The sequence below is a fragment of the Lipophrys pholis genome, assembly GCF_963383615.2.
Source record: "Lipophrys pholis genome assembly, chromosome: 19".
NCBI classification, from domain to species: domain Eukaryota; kingdom Metazoa; phylum Chordata; class Actinopteri; order Blenniiformes; family Blenniidae; genus Lipophrys; species Lipophrys pholis.
The window spans coordinates 15,507,905-15,521,461 of NC_137647.1; the positions used below are offsets into that span (position 1 = coordinate 15,507,905).

Here is a 13,557-nt window from a genome sequence, read left to right on the forward strand (position 1 = left end):
GTTTCTTGTAACAAATGGATGATTGTAGAACAGTTGAAGCAGTATCTTAAATGCACCTAAGGGCAAAAGTATTTTTTCTAAATTATATGGTCTGCGTAAGAAGGCAATATGCTGGTACTCAAAAATAAGATTTATGTATCGCTGCAACAGAGCATCTCAGAGTTACAAGCTTCCAAACAAAATAATTGGTCCACCACTGCCTCCAAGTGTGTGTACAAGTAATGTAAAAGTAATGGCAAAATAAGATCACTGAACAAAAATAATTTGAGGATAACTCAAATAAACAACTATCGCTTTAACAAATGTGTTTTTGAAAGGCCATCTCTTAAAAGTTTTGAAATTCTATCGATATATGATTCAAAAATCTTAGAAATCGTTGAAATGAAAAATACAAAACAAAACCTCACCCTCAAATGACTCTATAATGAAAAAGTTAACAATGCTTTATCATCAATTTACAATACAATTTCTATATACTAGCAAGGTTATAATGGAATAGATTTTGAGTTGGTTGTTAATCAAATGTGGTATCTAATCATAACACGTCATTACTGCTAATAAATCTTCCAAATTTCGTTAAAATGTCATTTAGCACGTAAAAATCCTAAAATAATTTCAACAACATCTAAAATCTACCTTGAAACATACATCTTCAATTTATCTGTGCTCTGTTTTTGTTCATAAACAAAAATTCAAAGACTTTGACTATTAATAGGGATTACATTGCATTAAAGTTGTAATCTGCGCTGTCAGGAGCAAACATGGTCTGCTTAGTTTTGGAAATGTCCCCAAATGTTTGTGGTCTTCAGTTACAGGTCAGTAGCACATCTTATATTCCTGTAATAAAATTATACATGAGATCTGAGCCATATAAATTCAATCGGCCATTATATGACTCCCTACATGGATATGAAGACTGTTGGAATCCTGTCAGAAATCAGGCTCAAAATAAGTTCCACCCAAGGCAAAATAATATTCATCCAGTTGCCACATTTGGGGGGTGAAAGCTGCATGAAAACAACCCTGGTTGAAAGGTCTTGGAAAATATAATAATAATAATAATAATAATAATAATAATAATAATAATAATAATAATAATAATAATAATAATAATAATAATAATAATAATAATAATGTTGGTGCCTTTCAGAATACCTAATTTCACTTTACTGCAAATGCCTGGATGTCTTTTTCTATTCTTTAGTTTTTTTTTATTCAAGCTTATATATTTTTACTTGTTTTTACTGCGTTTTTAATATGAATTGCAGACTGACACAGTTTAAAATGAATATGCTTGTCTAAAAAGGAAAGTTTTTAGTTGACATTTAAAAGAGTCCAGGGATTGAATGTTTCTGATGTTGGGTCGAGGTTTTCATGTTTACGTTTTAATGTTCATTATGACATTTGTGAGGAAAATACATAGACCAAAAACATCATTTTAACATAGAAAACAACAAAACTAGTTTTATTCTAGTGGGTGGACAAATTGTTGTCTTAACCTTGGTTAGTATTTTAAAATAGGCTCCGAGGACACACCTTGATCTGAACACATGGTGTGGAGCCTCAAAACCTCCAAACACCAAAGAGGCCATCACAAGTATTTTACAGCTCTCTTTATAGCTCCTTTGTTGTGTGTATTAATTACACTGGATAATTAGAAACTCAGTTGTTATAAATGAAGGAATTACTGGAAGTATGAGTAGTGTGTGTGTGTGTGTGTGTGTGTGTGTGTGTGTGTGTGTGTGTGTGTGTGTGTGTGTGTGTGTGTGTGTGTGTGTGTGTGTGTGTGTGTGTGTGTGTGTGTGTGTGAAGGACATTTGGGCCCCCCTTTTGTAAAGCCCCTTAATAAAGGTATGGTGTTGATTTCCTTTGCTGCTTATATGGCATGAGCATGTTTCCTTGTCACCATATATTCCCCTCTGGACCAGACAAAAGTGGTGTGAAATCCAAGCACCCCTTGCATAGGATGAGTGGAGGATGAAGGTGCATCAAAAGCTTAAAGGCAGACCTTGTTCTGGGCCAACATTCCTAACCAAGCTTGGATTTCTCCGCACATGGTGCAAAGACTGAGGGGACTTGGCAACCTGCTATTTGTTCCTTGTGACATCCCAAATAGTGCATTGCATGGATACAGAACAGGCCTCCTGTCGTTTCTCTATGCTAAGCAAAATTTGATTCCCTGAATAAAGTCTTGTGAGAATAACAGGAGGTTGTTTTCCCATTATGATTTTTGTTTTTAGATTCAAACTTATCTGTATATATATGTATATATATATATGTCCTCTATAATCCTGTCAATGCTTTATGCCACCTTTCATAAAAATATGTTATTGATATTAAGAGGATGGGTGTAACATTATGGTCAGAATTCAAGTATGACTCAAAGTCATGAAGTGACACTCCCTGAAGTTTACTTTGTATCTCTTGCTCAAAACTTCAAAATAGCCACAATGAAACATTAGATTTTGTTTGCCATACATAACTAATTATATCTTTAAACCTACCCAAAGATAAAATGAAGATAAGCCAGATATATCTTTTTTTTCCTACAATTTCAAACCATTTTAGAGGGACATTTTCTTAATACTTGATATTGGAACGTTGTTCCATGATACAAAACACAGACAAACTGCTGTTCTCTGTTGGAGATCACTTGTTTTGTCTTGGAAAATAAATATGTAAGCAATAATAAAATAACACAAATCAGAAAAATTATACAAATTATTGACTTTATTATTTTTTGCCCACAAACACAAGCTCATATTTTATAAACTCTGTTCAAAGGCTTGAACTGAAAGACGAGTCTTATTCAGCATCAGACTGCAAGAAAGAGGAAGGACTCAGTTAGCAATAATGAATCAACGACACAAACACAACAATATATTTTCATTTTCATTAAAGTGTATATTCTGATCACAGTTGGTGATCACAGACTTACTTTTACAATTTCACGGCTCTTGGCTCTCAGCTTATTGACCTGGGACTCAGCGATGTCAGCACGCTCTTGAGCTTCTTCCAGCTCATGCTGGACTTTCCTGTGTCTGGACAGGTGAGTGTTGGCCTGCTCCTCCTGTATAAGTGATAACAATGTTGGTGACCTAGCTACTGGGCACTTTGCACAATTTGTTGCATAAAAACTAAGTGATTCATTTAAAAAAGTTGTCACATCAAGAACTTTACTCACAGCATCCTCAGCCTGTCTCTTGTATGACTTGACTTTGAGCTGCAGCTTGTCCACCAGATCCTGAAGTCTGATCACATTTTTCTTGTCCTCCTCAGTCTATACAGAGGAATTGTGTATTTTAAGTAATGTAAAATACAGATTAAATAGAGAGTTTTTGTAGTATCCTTTCTTTCTTTGCTGTTTTACCTGGTAGGTGAGCTCCTTCACTCTCCTCTCATATTTGCGAACTCCTTTGATAGCGTCAGCTCCACGTCTCTGCTCAGCATCAACTTCAGCTTCCAGTTCGCGAACCTGTGAAATCCAACAGATGTGAAGACTAAACAGTTTCAAAAGTTTCATAACATTTATACGATAATTTGATATACGTTCATACCCTGGACTCCAGTTTCTGGAGCTGCTTCTTGCCACCCTTCATGGCGAGGGTCTCAGCCTCATCCAGACGATGCTGCAGATCTTTGACTGTGACCTCCAGGTTCTTCTTCATCCTCTCCAGATGAGCGCTGGTGTCCTGCTCCTTCTTCAGCTCCTCAGCCATCATGGCAGCCTAAAATTTTCCAAAAGTAATTTACCATTTATTTAAATCCAAATATGATTCCTTATGAAACAAAACAACAGTGAAAAGGTTGTTATCTCACATCAGTGATGGCTTTTTTGGCTTTCTCCTCAGCGTTTCTTGCTTCCTGAACAGCATCGTCCACCTCACCCTGAACCTGGACGAGGTCTGACTCCAGCTTCTTCTTGGTGTTTATAAGACTAGTGTTCTGGATGTAGAAGAAAAAGTATAAATACAATGCTAGATATGCTATTCAAATTTATATTACTTTACCATACTATGTCCTAATTTTCCAATCAAACCTGAGAGTGAAGCAGTCCCACACGCTCACTGGCATCAATCAACTCCTGCTCAGCCACTTTGCGTCCTCTCTCTGTCTGCTCCAGTGCGACTCTCAGCTCATCGATCTCAGCCATCATCAGACCATTTCTGCGCTCCACCATTGCAACCTGCTCCTTCATGTCCTCCTGTCCTCTGATAGCATCATCAAGGTGCAGTTGGGCATCCTGATGAAATAGAAGAAGTTACAAATATTCTGCATCTTTTTTTAACTTGGTTATTCTAACTGAACTATCGAAGAAAACTCACCTTGAGCTGTCCCTGGACATTCCTGAGTTGTTTCTGAGCCTCAGCAGCCTGCCTGTTGGCATGGCTCAGCTGAATCTCCATCTCATTCAGGTCTCCCTCCATCTTCTTCTTGACTCTCAGGGCATCATTCCTGCTCCTGATCTCAGAATCAAGACTGCTCTGCATGGAGTCGATCACCCGCTGGCTGTTTCTCTTGATCTGCTCCATCTCCTCATCCTTCTCTGCCAGCTTCCTGTCAACCTCCCCTTTCACCTGGTTGAGCTCAAGCTGAATACGGAGAATCTTGGCTTCCTCATGTTCCAGAGTACCCTTGAGATAATTTAAACAATTGTGTTAAAATCCTATTTTAAAAAATACTGAACAACAATTGGCTTAATAAATGTGTAAGAAAACTAATTTCTAAAATGTTAAAAGACATTACCTCAGCCTCTTCTAGTGCAGCCTGAATTTCAGACTTTTCAGTCTCCACAGTCTTCTTGGCCTTCTCCAACTCATGGATGGTCTTTCCAGTTTCCCCGAGCTGTTCAGTCAAGTCGGAGATCTCCTCTATTTAATAAGACCAAAAGAACAACAAGGAAAATACACAAAATTAAAACTTCTGTGAACTGGTATATGAACAGCCCTAGACCCGCTATTACTTTTTATGTAAAACATAAGCAAGTTTCCATACGTTGCAGGTTCTTGTTCTCTCTCTTCAAGGTCTCCAGCTGATCCAGAGCCTCCTCATAGGAGTTCTTCATCTTGAAGAGTTCAGTGCTGAGAGAACGAGACTCCTTTAGGGCTCCTTCCAGCTCTGCTTGACTCTCTTCATATTTTTGTTTCCATTCTGACAGAACCTAGATTTGTTAATGTAAACAAAAATGTTAAGTAACCAATGCAGATGCATGTTTCTTCAGTTTAAAGTATGTCTGGGCTGTTTTATCAATTTACCTTGTCAAAGTTCCTCTGCTTTTTATCAAGGTTGGCAGCCAGAGCATTCGCTCTCTCTACATCAATCATGAGGTCCTCCACCTCACCCTGCAGCCTCTGCTTGGTCTTCTCCAAAGAGGCACACTTGGAATTCACAGCCTCAATGGATTCCTCGGCATCCTGCAGGCGCTGGGCCAGCTTTTTCCTGTAAATTAGAGTAATCACTGGAATTAAGGCCACAAGCGAAAGTGAAAACTTTTTTAAACAAAGAAATGACCAATACTTACTTGGCCTCCTCCAGCTCCTCAGTGCGCTGGATAGCATCAGTCTCATATTTGGTTCTCCACTGAGCCACCTCACTGTTGGCCTTGGACATTCCTCTCTGCAGCTCAGCCTTGGCCTCCTGCTCCTCCTCAAACTGCTCTCTGAGCAGATCACAGTCATGACGAGAGGACTGAACAGCATGAGCCAGGGCGTTCTTGGCCTGTTCAACACAAAGTCAATGTCAGAATGATATTTCTATTGACCAGAAGAGCAATTACAACTAGGGACTATAAGTACTTTTATGTATTCCTTCATGTGCTTAATGATGTAAAAGGAGAGGGAAACTTCATACCTTGACTTCCTCTTCAACGTGCCTCTTGAGCTCCTCAATCTGCTGAGTGAAGGCCTGTTTGCCTCTAGTCAGCTGAGAAACTAGAGCCTCCTTCTCCTCAAGCTGGCGAGAATTCTCCCCTGATAGACATGTCATGAGTAGTTATTAGTGTTTGTATTAGTTTTTAATAAATCCCCTTTTTCATCATGTTTTTACTTATTTACCATTTTCTGTCTGAAGTCGTGCCCTCTGAGCATTAACGTCGTTCAGCTGGCGGACATTCTCATCATTTTTGGATTTGAGCTCACTCAACTGGTCCTCCAGAGTTCTGCACATTTTCTCCAAGTTGCCCTATAACAGCAAAGCATGATGTGTCTTCTAAATCTCCAAAGTTAAAGCTACTAGTATAGATTCAGTTAATTTATTTGGATACAAGTGAAAACACATCAATTTCTTACCTTTGATTTGGCCACAGCCTCCATATTGCTGGAGAGGTCATCGATCTCCATCTTGTACTCGCTCTTCTCCTTCTCCAGCTTCTGCTTGACACGCTGGAGGTTGTCGATCTGCTCTCCCAGCTCTGCAACACTGTCAGCCTGCTTCTTGCGGAGAGCTGCTGCAGTAGCTTCATGCTGCAGGGTGGATTCTTCAAGGTCACGACGCATCTTCTGGAACTCAGCCTCACGCTTCTTGTTCATCTCAATCTGAGCGGCTGTTGCTCCACCAGCTTCCTCAAGCCTCTCACTGATCTCCTCGAGCTCCCTGGAGAGATCAGCTCTCTGCTTCTCTACCTTAGCCCGAGCAGCCCTCTCAGCTTCAATCTCCTCCTCCAGCTCCTCAATACGAGCCTAGAGTTGATGACAATTGGATGAAGAAGACTTCTTTAGTCAAACATATCCTGTGATTTGCTTCTTGTAATTATTGTTAACCTTAAGTGGAAAATCCTATTCACTATGTGTCACCTGGAGTTCTTTAATCTTCTTCTGAAGCTGAGCACCAAGAGACTGTTCATCCTCAATCTTGCTGAGGAGCTGACTCATCTCAAAGTCCTTCCTGAATATCAACAAAACCAGACTCTTTAATTTTGCCTGCATGTAATCAAAAAATAAAAAGAGCATTGCATGATTTACTTCTTGATCTTCTCATCAGATTGCTGCTTGTCATTCTCCAGATCCATTACAGATTCTTGGGATAGTTTCAGATCTCCTTCAAGCTTCCTCTTGGCTCTTTCAAGGTCCATACGGAGCTTCTTCTCTTGCTCCAATGAACCCTCAAGCTAAAAGACACAAGTGAATTTTTTGATTGTTATACTTTAAAAGGAACAAATTAAAAAAAGGATAACAGGATAAAACACTTGTTTCTTACATCATCCACTTGCTGTTCCAGCTTTGTCTTGGCCTTGGTCAGAGTGTTGACTTTGTCTTCCTCTGCCTGGAGATCATCCAGCGTTTGCTGATGAGCCTCTTGGAGGGCTTTCTTCTCCTTGGTCAACTTAGCAATCGACTCATCTTGAGATGCCATCTCCTCAGTCAGGTTTTTCACCTGAAATTATATGTGTAGTTGAAAGCCTTGACAGTTATCATATCTGTTATGTTGTGGTACAACAAAGCAAAACAATGCATTTCAATGTTTTTGTAAAATTCTGTCAAATGGAAGTGCACCTTGTTTTCAGTGGCATGTTTCTCCTTCTCCACTTTAGCCAAGGTCAGCTCCAAGTCATCAATGTCCTTCTTCAGCTCAGAGCACTCATCCTCCAGCTTCCTCTTCTTGGCAGTCAGCTCAGCATTGATTTCTTCTTCATCCTCCAGTCTCTCAGATGCTTCTTTAAGTTTGGCCTCGAGCTGGATCTTGCTCTTGATGAGCCCCTCACACCTTTCCTCAGCATCAGCAACACCCTCAACTTCCTACAGTGTATTATATTTGATATATATAAATATCTGATTCTCTGCAATCACTGAATTGAAGATATAAAATCAAACTTGATGTTGTTTTCTCCTTACCGCAGCCACTTGAAGTTGCAGGTCGTTTTTCTCCTGCAGTATGCTAATCATCTTCTCTTCCAGTTCCTTCTTCTTGGCCAGAGCAGCAGCAAGGTCTGATTTCATCTTATCATAGTTTTCCTTCATCTGCTGCAGCTCCTTCTCAGTCTCAGCACTCTTCAAAAGTGGCTTGATCTTGAAGTAGAGTTTCAGCCATGGCCAGTTTTTCACATTCATGAATGATCGAATGTTGTACTGGATGCTGAAGATAGATTCTCTAAAACCAAGAACAAAATATGTCACTTTAGCTGCTTTGAAATCCCAGATGTGTACAGGAATACTGCATGTATGTTATGACTTCCTTACCTCCTCTCCATCATCTTGACAAATTCTTTCCTCATAACATATCCTCTGCAGAGAGCCTGAGTCATGGTCACCAGCGCAGCCAGTTTCTCGTCCCTCATCTCCTCAAGAGTACCCAGCAGGCCAGCTTTGAAGAACACCTATGTTGGCAAGTCACAAAATTCATTGACAGTTCAAGTAGGTATAAAAAACATATTTCAAATTTAAATTTTATTGATGATATATAGTACCTTAGTGTGCCCAAACTTGTACTGAGTGTGGTCCACGTCAATGGAGCCGAGCAGCTTCTCTGAGGCCTTCTTGTTGTCAATGAACTGTCCCTCCGGGATGACACTGGCATTCAGTACTTTGTATCTGTAGGAGGAAATTGTAAACACAGGTACTTTTCGTATATTTTTTGCAAGTATTTTTAATAGCAGTTTAGTTTACATCATTTGACCTATTAATATCAATCAAATATTGGTTTCACCTCTGCTTAAAGTCACCATAGAGGATTCTGCTGGGGAAGCCCTTTCTGCAGATTCTGATACCCTCCAGCACACCATTACACCTCAGCTGGTGGATGACCAAGAAGTTCTCCATGAGACCTATACATTGAAAAATACTCTTTTAATTTTCTGTTCCAGCATTAGTTCCAGAGCAAAAAAACCAAACAAAAATACGTGAAGTGTTTTACCTGGGGTCTTTGATTCATTAGGAATCAAGCAGCGCACAAAGTGAGGATGAGTGCTCCTCAAGTTGCTCATCAGCTTGCCCAAGTTCTCCTGTGGATCAGTATTATCAGTAATTCAACATGATTTCAAGGTGTGTGTGTTGTTTTCATTTATTACACAAATTGAAATAGTAATAGACATACCCTGAAAAGAGCAGAGACAGTCTGGAAGGAGCCACCCTTCTTCTTACCACCCTTCTTGCTGGCAGCCTCTGTCAAACGTTTTCAATAATAATGTGAAATCTGGTAATTGTTCTGTGTGTGCAAGTGTTCATTCACAGATTTTCCCCCAATAAGTGTAAACAGACAGCATATTTCAACTGATCCTTACCCTCAGTTCCAGCATGGGCTACATACAGGAAACACAGCAGTTTGTTGGAAGACTTCTGATACAGCTGAACAACTGAGTCATTCAGGGGATCCTTGTTCTTGTCCAGCCAGCCACTGATATTGTAGTCCACAGTGCCAGCATAGTGAACCAGAGCAAAGTGAGCCTCAGCCTTGCCCTTTCCAGGCTTTGGCTTCTCAAAGGCCTTTGTCTTTCCAAGATGCTGATCATGCAGCTTGTTCTTGAAGGTAGTGTCAGAGGCCTTGGGGAACATGCACTCCTCTTCAAGGATGGAGAAGATGCCCATTGGCTGAGGAGATTTTAGATTTCTTGGTAAAAAATCATCACTGAGCAGAAGTAACTGTAACTTGTGAGTCATTACACTATGTGAATACGTACCTTCTCAATAAGCTCAATGCAGGCAGCCAAGTCCATACCGAAGTCAATGAATTCCCATTCAATGCCTTCCTTCTTGTACTCCTCTTGCTCCAGGACGAACATGTGGTGGTTGAAGAACTGTTGCAGTTTCTCATTGGTGAAGTTGATGCAGAGTTGCTCCAAGCTGTTGAACTGAAGTCACAGAAAAGTGTTTAATTTTGTGCAAAAAAGTGTTGCTTCAAAATGCCCACCATATAATGTATGCATTCTTACATCAAAGATCTCAAATCCAGCAATATCCAACACTCCGATGAAGTAATTTCTGGCCTGCCTCGTGTCCAACATCTCATTGATACGAATGACCATCCACAAGAACATTTTCTCATAGACAGACTTGCACAGAGCTGAGACAGAATTGTTGACCTGGAAAAAAAATACCACAGCATTACACTTACTCACTTGGGCAAAAATTTACCTCAGAAGATATATACATATATATTTCCAAAGCTTTTGTTCATTACCTGTGGGACGGTCTGACCTTTGGTCACCATCTCATTTCCGACCTTGACTCTGGGGTAGCACAGAGCTTTCAGCATATCAGCAGAGTTCAGGCCCAAGAGGTAGGCGACTTTATCAGCCACTGAAGGAGAAACAGACCTTATCAAATCAAATCAAATCAAATCAAATCAAATCAAATCAAATCAAATCAAATCAAATCAAATCAAATCAAATCAAATCAAATCAAACTTTATTTGCATAACTCTTTTATACAATATGAAGCACAGTGTGCTTTACGTGATTTTTAAGGCATTAAAAAACAAAACACAAACCAGCTTTAAGCAGTTTACAGTGATAACACATCACTTATTCATTGAATATCTTTAAGAGTTATGCTGGGGGTCTTGAAACATCTATTTCAGACTTACCCTCATTGCCATCAGGCTCAGCCTGCTCCTCACGCTGCTTCTGCTTGAATTTCATGTTTCCATGATGCATCACAGCACCAGTCAACTTGTAGATACCAACTTTCTCCTCAGCAGTGAAGCCCAGGATGTCAATGGCACTCTGTCTTGTACAGAAAAAGATATTATTAACATGATACTTTTACCTTTGCTAGCCATTTTGGTCATTTTAAAAATATTAATTTAATCTTTACATCAGTTGCAATGAACTCGTCCACGTCATTGATGCTCTTGACAGTGACTTCACCCTGACTGATCATTGGGTAGTCAAAGGGATTGGTGGTGATCAGGAGAGCCTCTGAAAGGAGTAAAAGAACATCTCCTTGAAAATTAAACGTTATGTCATTTTAATTGTCAGACAGAGAGAGAGAGAGAGGGGGGGGGGGGGGGAGATACAGAGACAGAGAGACAGAGACAGAGAGACAGAGAGACAGAGAGATGTACACACCCAGAAGCTCAGGCTTGTGGCCAGTCATTAGCTGATAGAAGATGTGGTAGCTTCTCTCAGCAGACAGCTGGAAGGTGACACGGGACTTCTCCAGCAGATCTACATGTGATTGTGGGTTGTTACATGTATGACAACAACCAGGGGCAGCAAAAGTCTCTTAATGTTTGACAAACTAGCATCTTATTCAATAATAAATTTGAGGAATTGTGACCAAACAAAATAGACAATAGATAATAAGAAGATAACTTACATGTTTCAATATCTGCAGAGGCCAGTTTGCCAGTGGCTCCAAAGTGAATTCTGATGAATTTACCCTGAACATAAGTTACATTTCAGTTAGTGAGATACTTATTTAGGAACACCAGAGCAGTGTGAAGACTAAGTCTCTTATACATGTTGGGACTTACAAAACGAGAGGAGTTGTCATTCCTCACAGTCTTAGCATTACCGTAGGCCTCCAGCAGAGGGTTCGCTGCAATGATTTGATCCTCCAGTGAACCCTATGTACAAATAATCATTATTTGTTACTATCCTTTATCCTGTACAAAGACACACACGCATAAAGACAATTTTACCTGAATCTTGCTAGCTGTTTGAGGCTCAGCCTTCTTCGATCCAGCCACTGCAATTGTTGCAAAGTACTGGATGACACGCTTGGTGTTGACAGTCTTTCCTGCACCAGATTCTCCGCTGGGGTAGAGAAAAATAACTTGAGTCTATGTTTCTGTTTCATGCCAACAAATTTTCCATAAACAAGTTATTGTATATTTACAACACTCACGTGATGAGGATAGACTGGTTCTCACGATCTGAAATTTCAAAAACATATGTTGAAGATCCACTAAGTGTCAAACATCCTTCATACTTTCATCTTTTTTGTTTGTTTGTTTTTTGTGTGGGTGTGCATGTCTTCTGTCACAAATATTCACATTCATTTATCTTTAAATCATGATGGAAACATCTCACCTGTGAGCATGAACTGATAGGCATTGTCAGAGATGGAGAAGATGTGGGGTGGTGCCTCAATCCTCTTCTTGCCTCTGTATGCATTGACAACCTGAGCATCGTATACTGGAAGCCACTTGTAGGGGTTCACCACGACGCAGAAGAGACCGGAGTATGTCTGCAGAAGAGGAGGTAAATGCTTAATGTCAGCATATCCACATTTGGCATCTTTACATTTCACTATCCTGTAGACGTGAGAGTGATGTTCAATTTGATAAGATAGTCACTAAAAAGAAACTCACATAGATCATCCATGATGCAAAACGCTCTTTGAGGTTATACAGCACGCAGGGTTCATTGAGGTGGGTCATCATGGCCATGTCCTCAATCTTGTCGAACTTTGGAGGGTTCATGGGATGGATCTCATCCTCTTTCACAGTGAGAGACTACAAATGAACCAGATCAAAAAACTTGAGTTTAACAGGAACATATGTGACAATACTTTTTTTTAGAATACTCAGACATATATAGGATGTGTGGCATTGTGTTTCATTGATTAAGAAAATGATAAATCAGTCATTCACTAACCTTGCCTGTAGTTGTCTCAACAGTGGCTTTGCCACCCTCTTTCTTGACGAGTTTCCCCTTGAGGTACATCTCTTGAGGCTCAACCACAAAGTAGGCGGTTTTTGCATCAAATGGTGTGTTCTGGGCCTCAATTCTTTCTCTCTCGGGCTTGCGGAGGTAAATGGACGCAGGCCCATACGCCTCCATTTCTGCGTCGGTGCTCATTTTGGCACTTTTGTGATCGCTAAGGAAAAAAAATTAATTTCAAATTACTATCAACTGTTATATAATTTGAATATGTAGCTTTGAAATAATTTGTGAAATGTTTAGGTGGATGGGTCATTGCTGCCACATCTTACCCCTATGTATCCCAACTGAGTGTCCCAGATCGAGGGTGGCTGAAGGTGCTTTATCAAAAATTCAGATTATCAGTGAAGTGGACACAAACTTTGAATACATTTATTTACTTTATCAAAGCCTCTTCCTTAGTCATCAAAAATTATTCAAGACTTTAAATGAAAATTATTCAGACATAAATTGTAATATTGGAAGCATCTCTGAGTAATAAGATGATCCATTAAAACATACAAACATAACAACAAAGACCTATATTTGACATTAATAACTTTAAATAAAAGGAAATTCCATTAAGAAAAACATATGGAGCACTAACCTGTGTGGGATGCCTCTCAGCTGTGTGGGGGAGTCTGAAGCTGCTGCTTATATAGAGGTTGGAACTGCCTGCTCAGCAGCACTCCACCACTCGATTTGGTCAAGTATCCCTGACATCTTAAGACCCAACTTGGGACTTAGCACATTTACTCAGCTTTTTGTCTGAAGTGCAAGATTACTTGACCGAGAGTTAACAAACTAAAAATCTCAAAACACTATTAACCATTTTTAAACTCTGCAAGGTTCAGAATTTTAGCAATCTCAAGTAAAACTAAAATATATATACATATATATATATGTATATGTATATATATAAAAAAAACAATACAGAAATATCACTTGTCTTCATTTCATGTAGTATTGTGCTTTTGGTA

General features: G+C 39.6%; 1 protein-coding gene across 1 annotated transcript; it reads right to left on the bottom strand.

The window, feature by feature from the left end:
- Positions 1 to 2,637: 2,637 nt before the first annotated feature.
- On the bottom strand, positions 2,638 to 13,210 carry LOC308124162 (myosin heavy chain, fast skeletal muscle). Its single transcript, XM_080487019.1, has 41 exons — positions 13,185 to 13,210; positions 12,871 to 12,918; positions 12,533 to 12,755; positions 12,247 to 12,390; positions 11,966 to 12,122; positions 11,781 to 11,808; positions 11,575 to 11,689; positions 11,407 to 11,499; positions 11,250 to 11,313; positions 11,000 to 11,098; positions 10,746 to 10,849; positions 10,516 to 10,654; positions 10,111 to 10,229; positions 9,863 to 10,012; positions 9,611 to 9,781; positions 9,215 to 9,521; positions 9,028 to 9,095; positions 8,848 to 8,935; positions 8,641 to 8,758; positions 8,402 to 8,525; positions 8,175 to 8,311; positions 7,830 to 8,085; positions 7,491 to 7,733; positions 7,195 to 7,371; positions 6,960 to 7,105; positions 6,792 to 6,882; positions 6,288 to 6,677; positions 6,054 to 6,180; positions 5,851 to 5,969; positions 5,522 to 5,718; positions 5,256 to 5,439; positions 4,996 to 5,161; positions 4,747 to 4,871; positions 4,326 to 4,634; positions 4,040 to 4,243; positions 3,820 to 3,945; positions 3,558 to 3,728; positions 3,371 to 3,475; positions 3,185 to 3,280; positions 2,939 to 3,070; positions 2,638 to 2,820 (listed from the first exon to the last, which is right to left on the bottom strand). Exons 3-41 carry the CDS (start codon positions 12,734 to 12,736, stop codon positions 2,806 to 2,808), a joined length of 5,808 nt encoding a protein of 1,935 aa, XP_080343145.1. The 5' UTR covers positions 12,737 to 12,755; positions 12,871 to 12,918; positions 13,185 to 13,210; the 3' UTR covers positions 2,638 to 2,805.
- Positions 13,211 to 13,557: the final 347 nt, after the last annotated feature.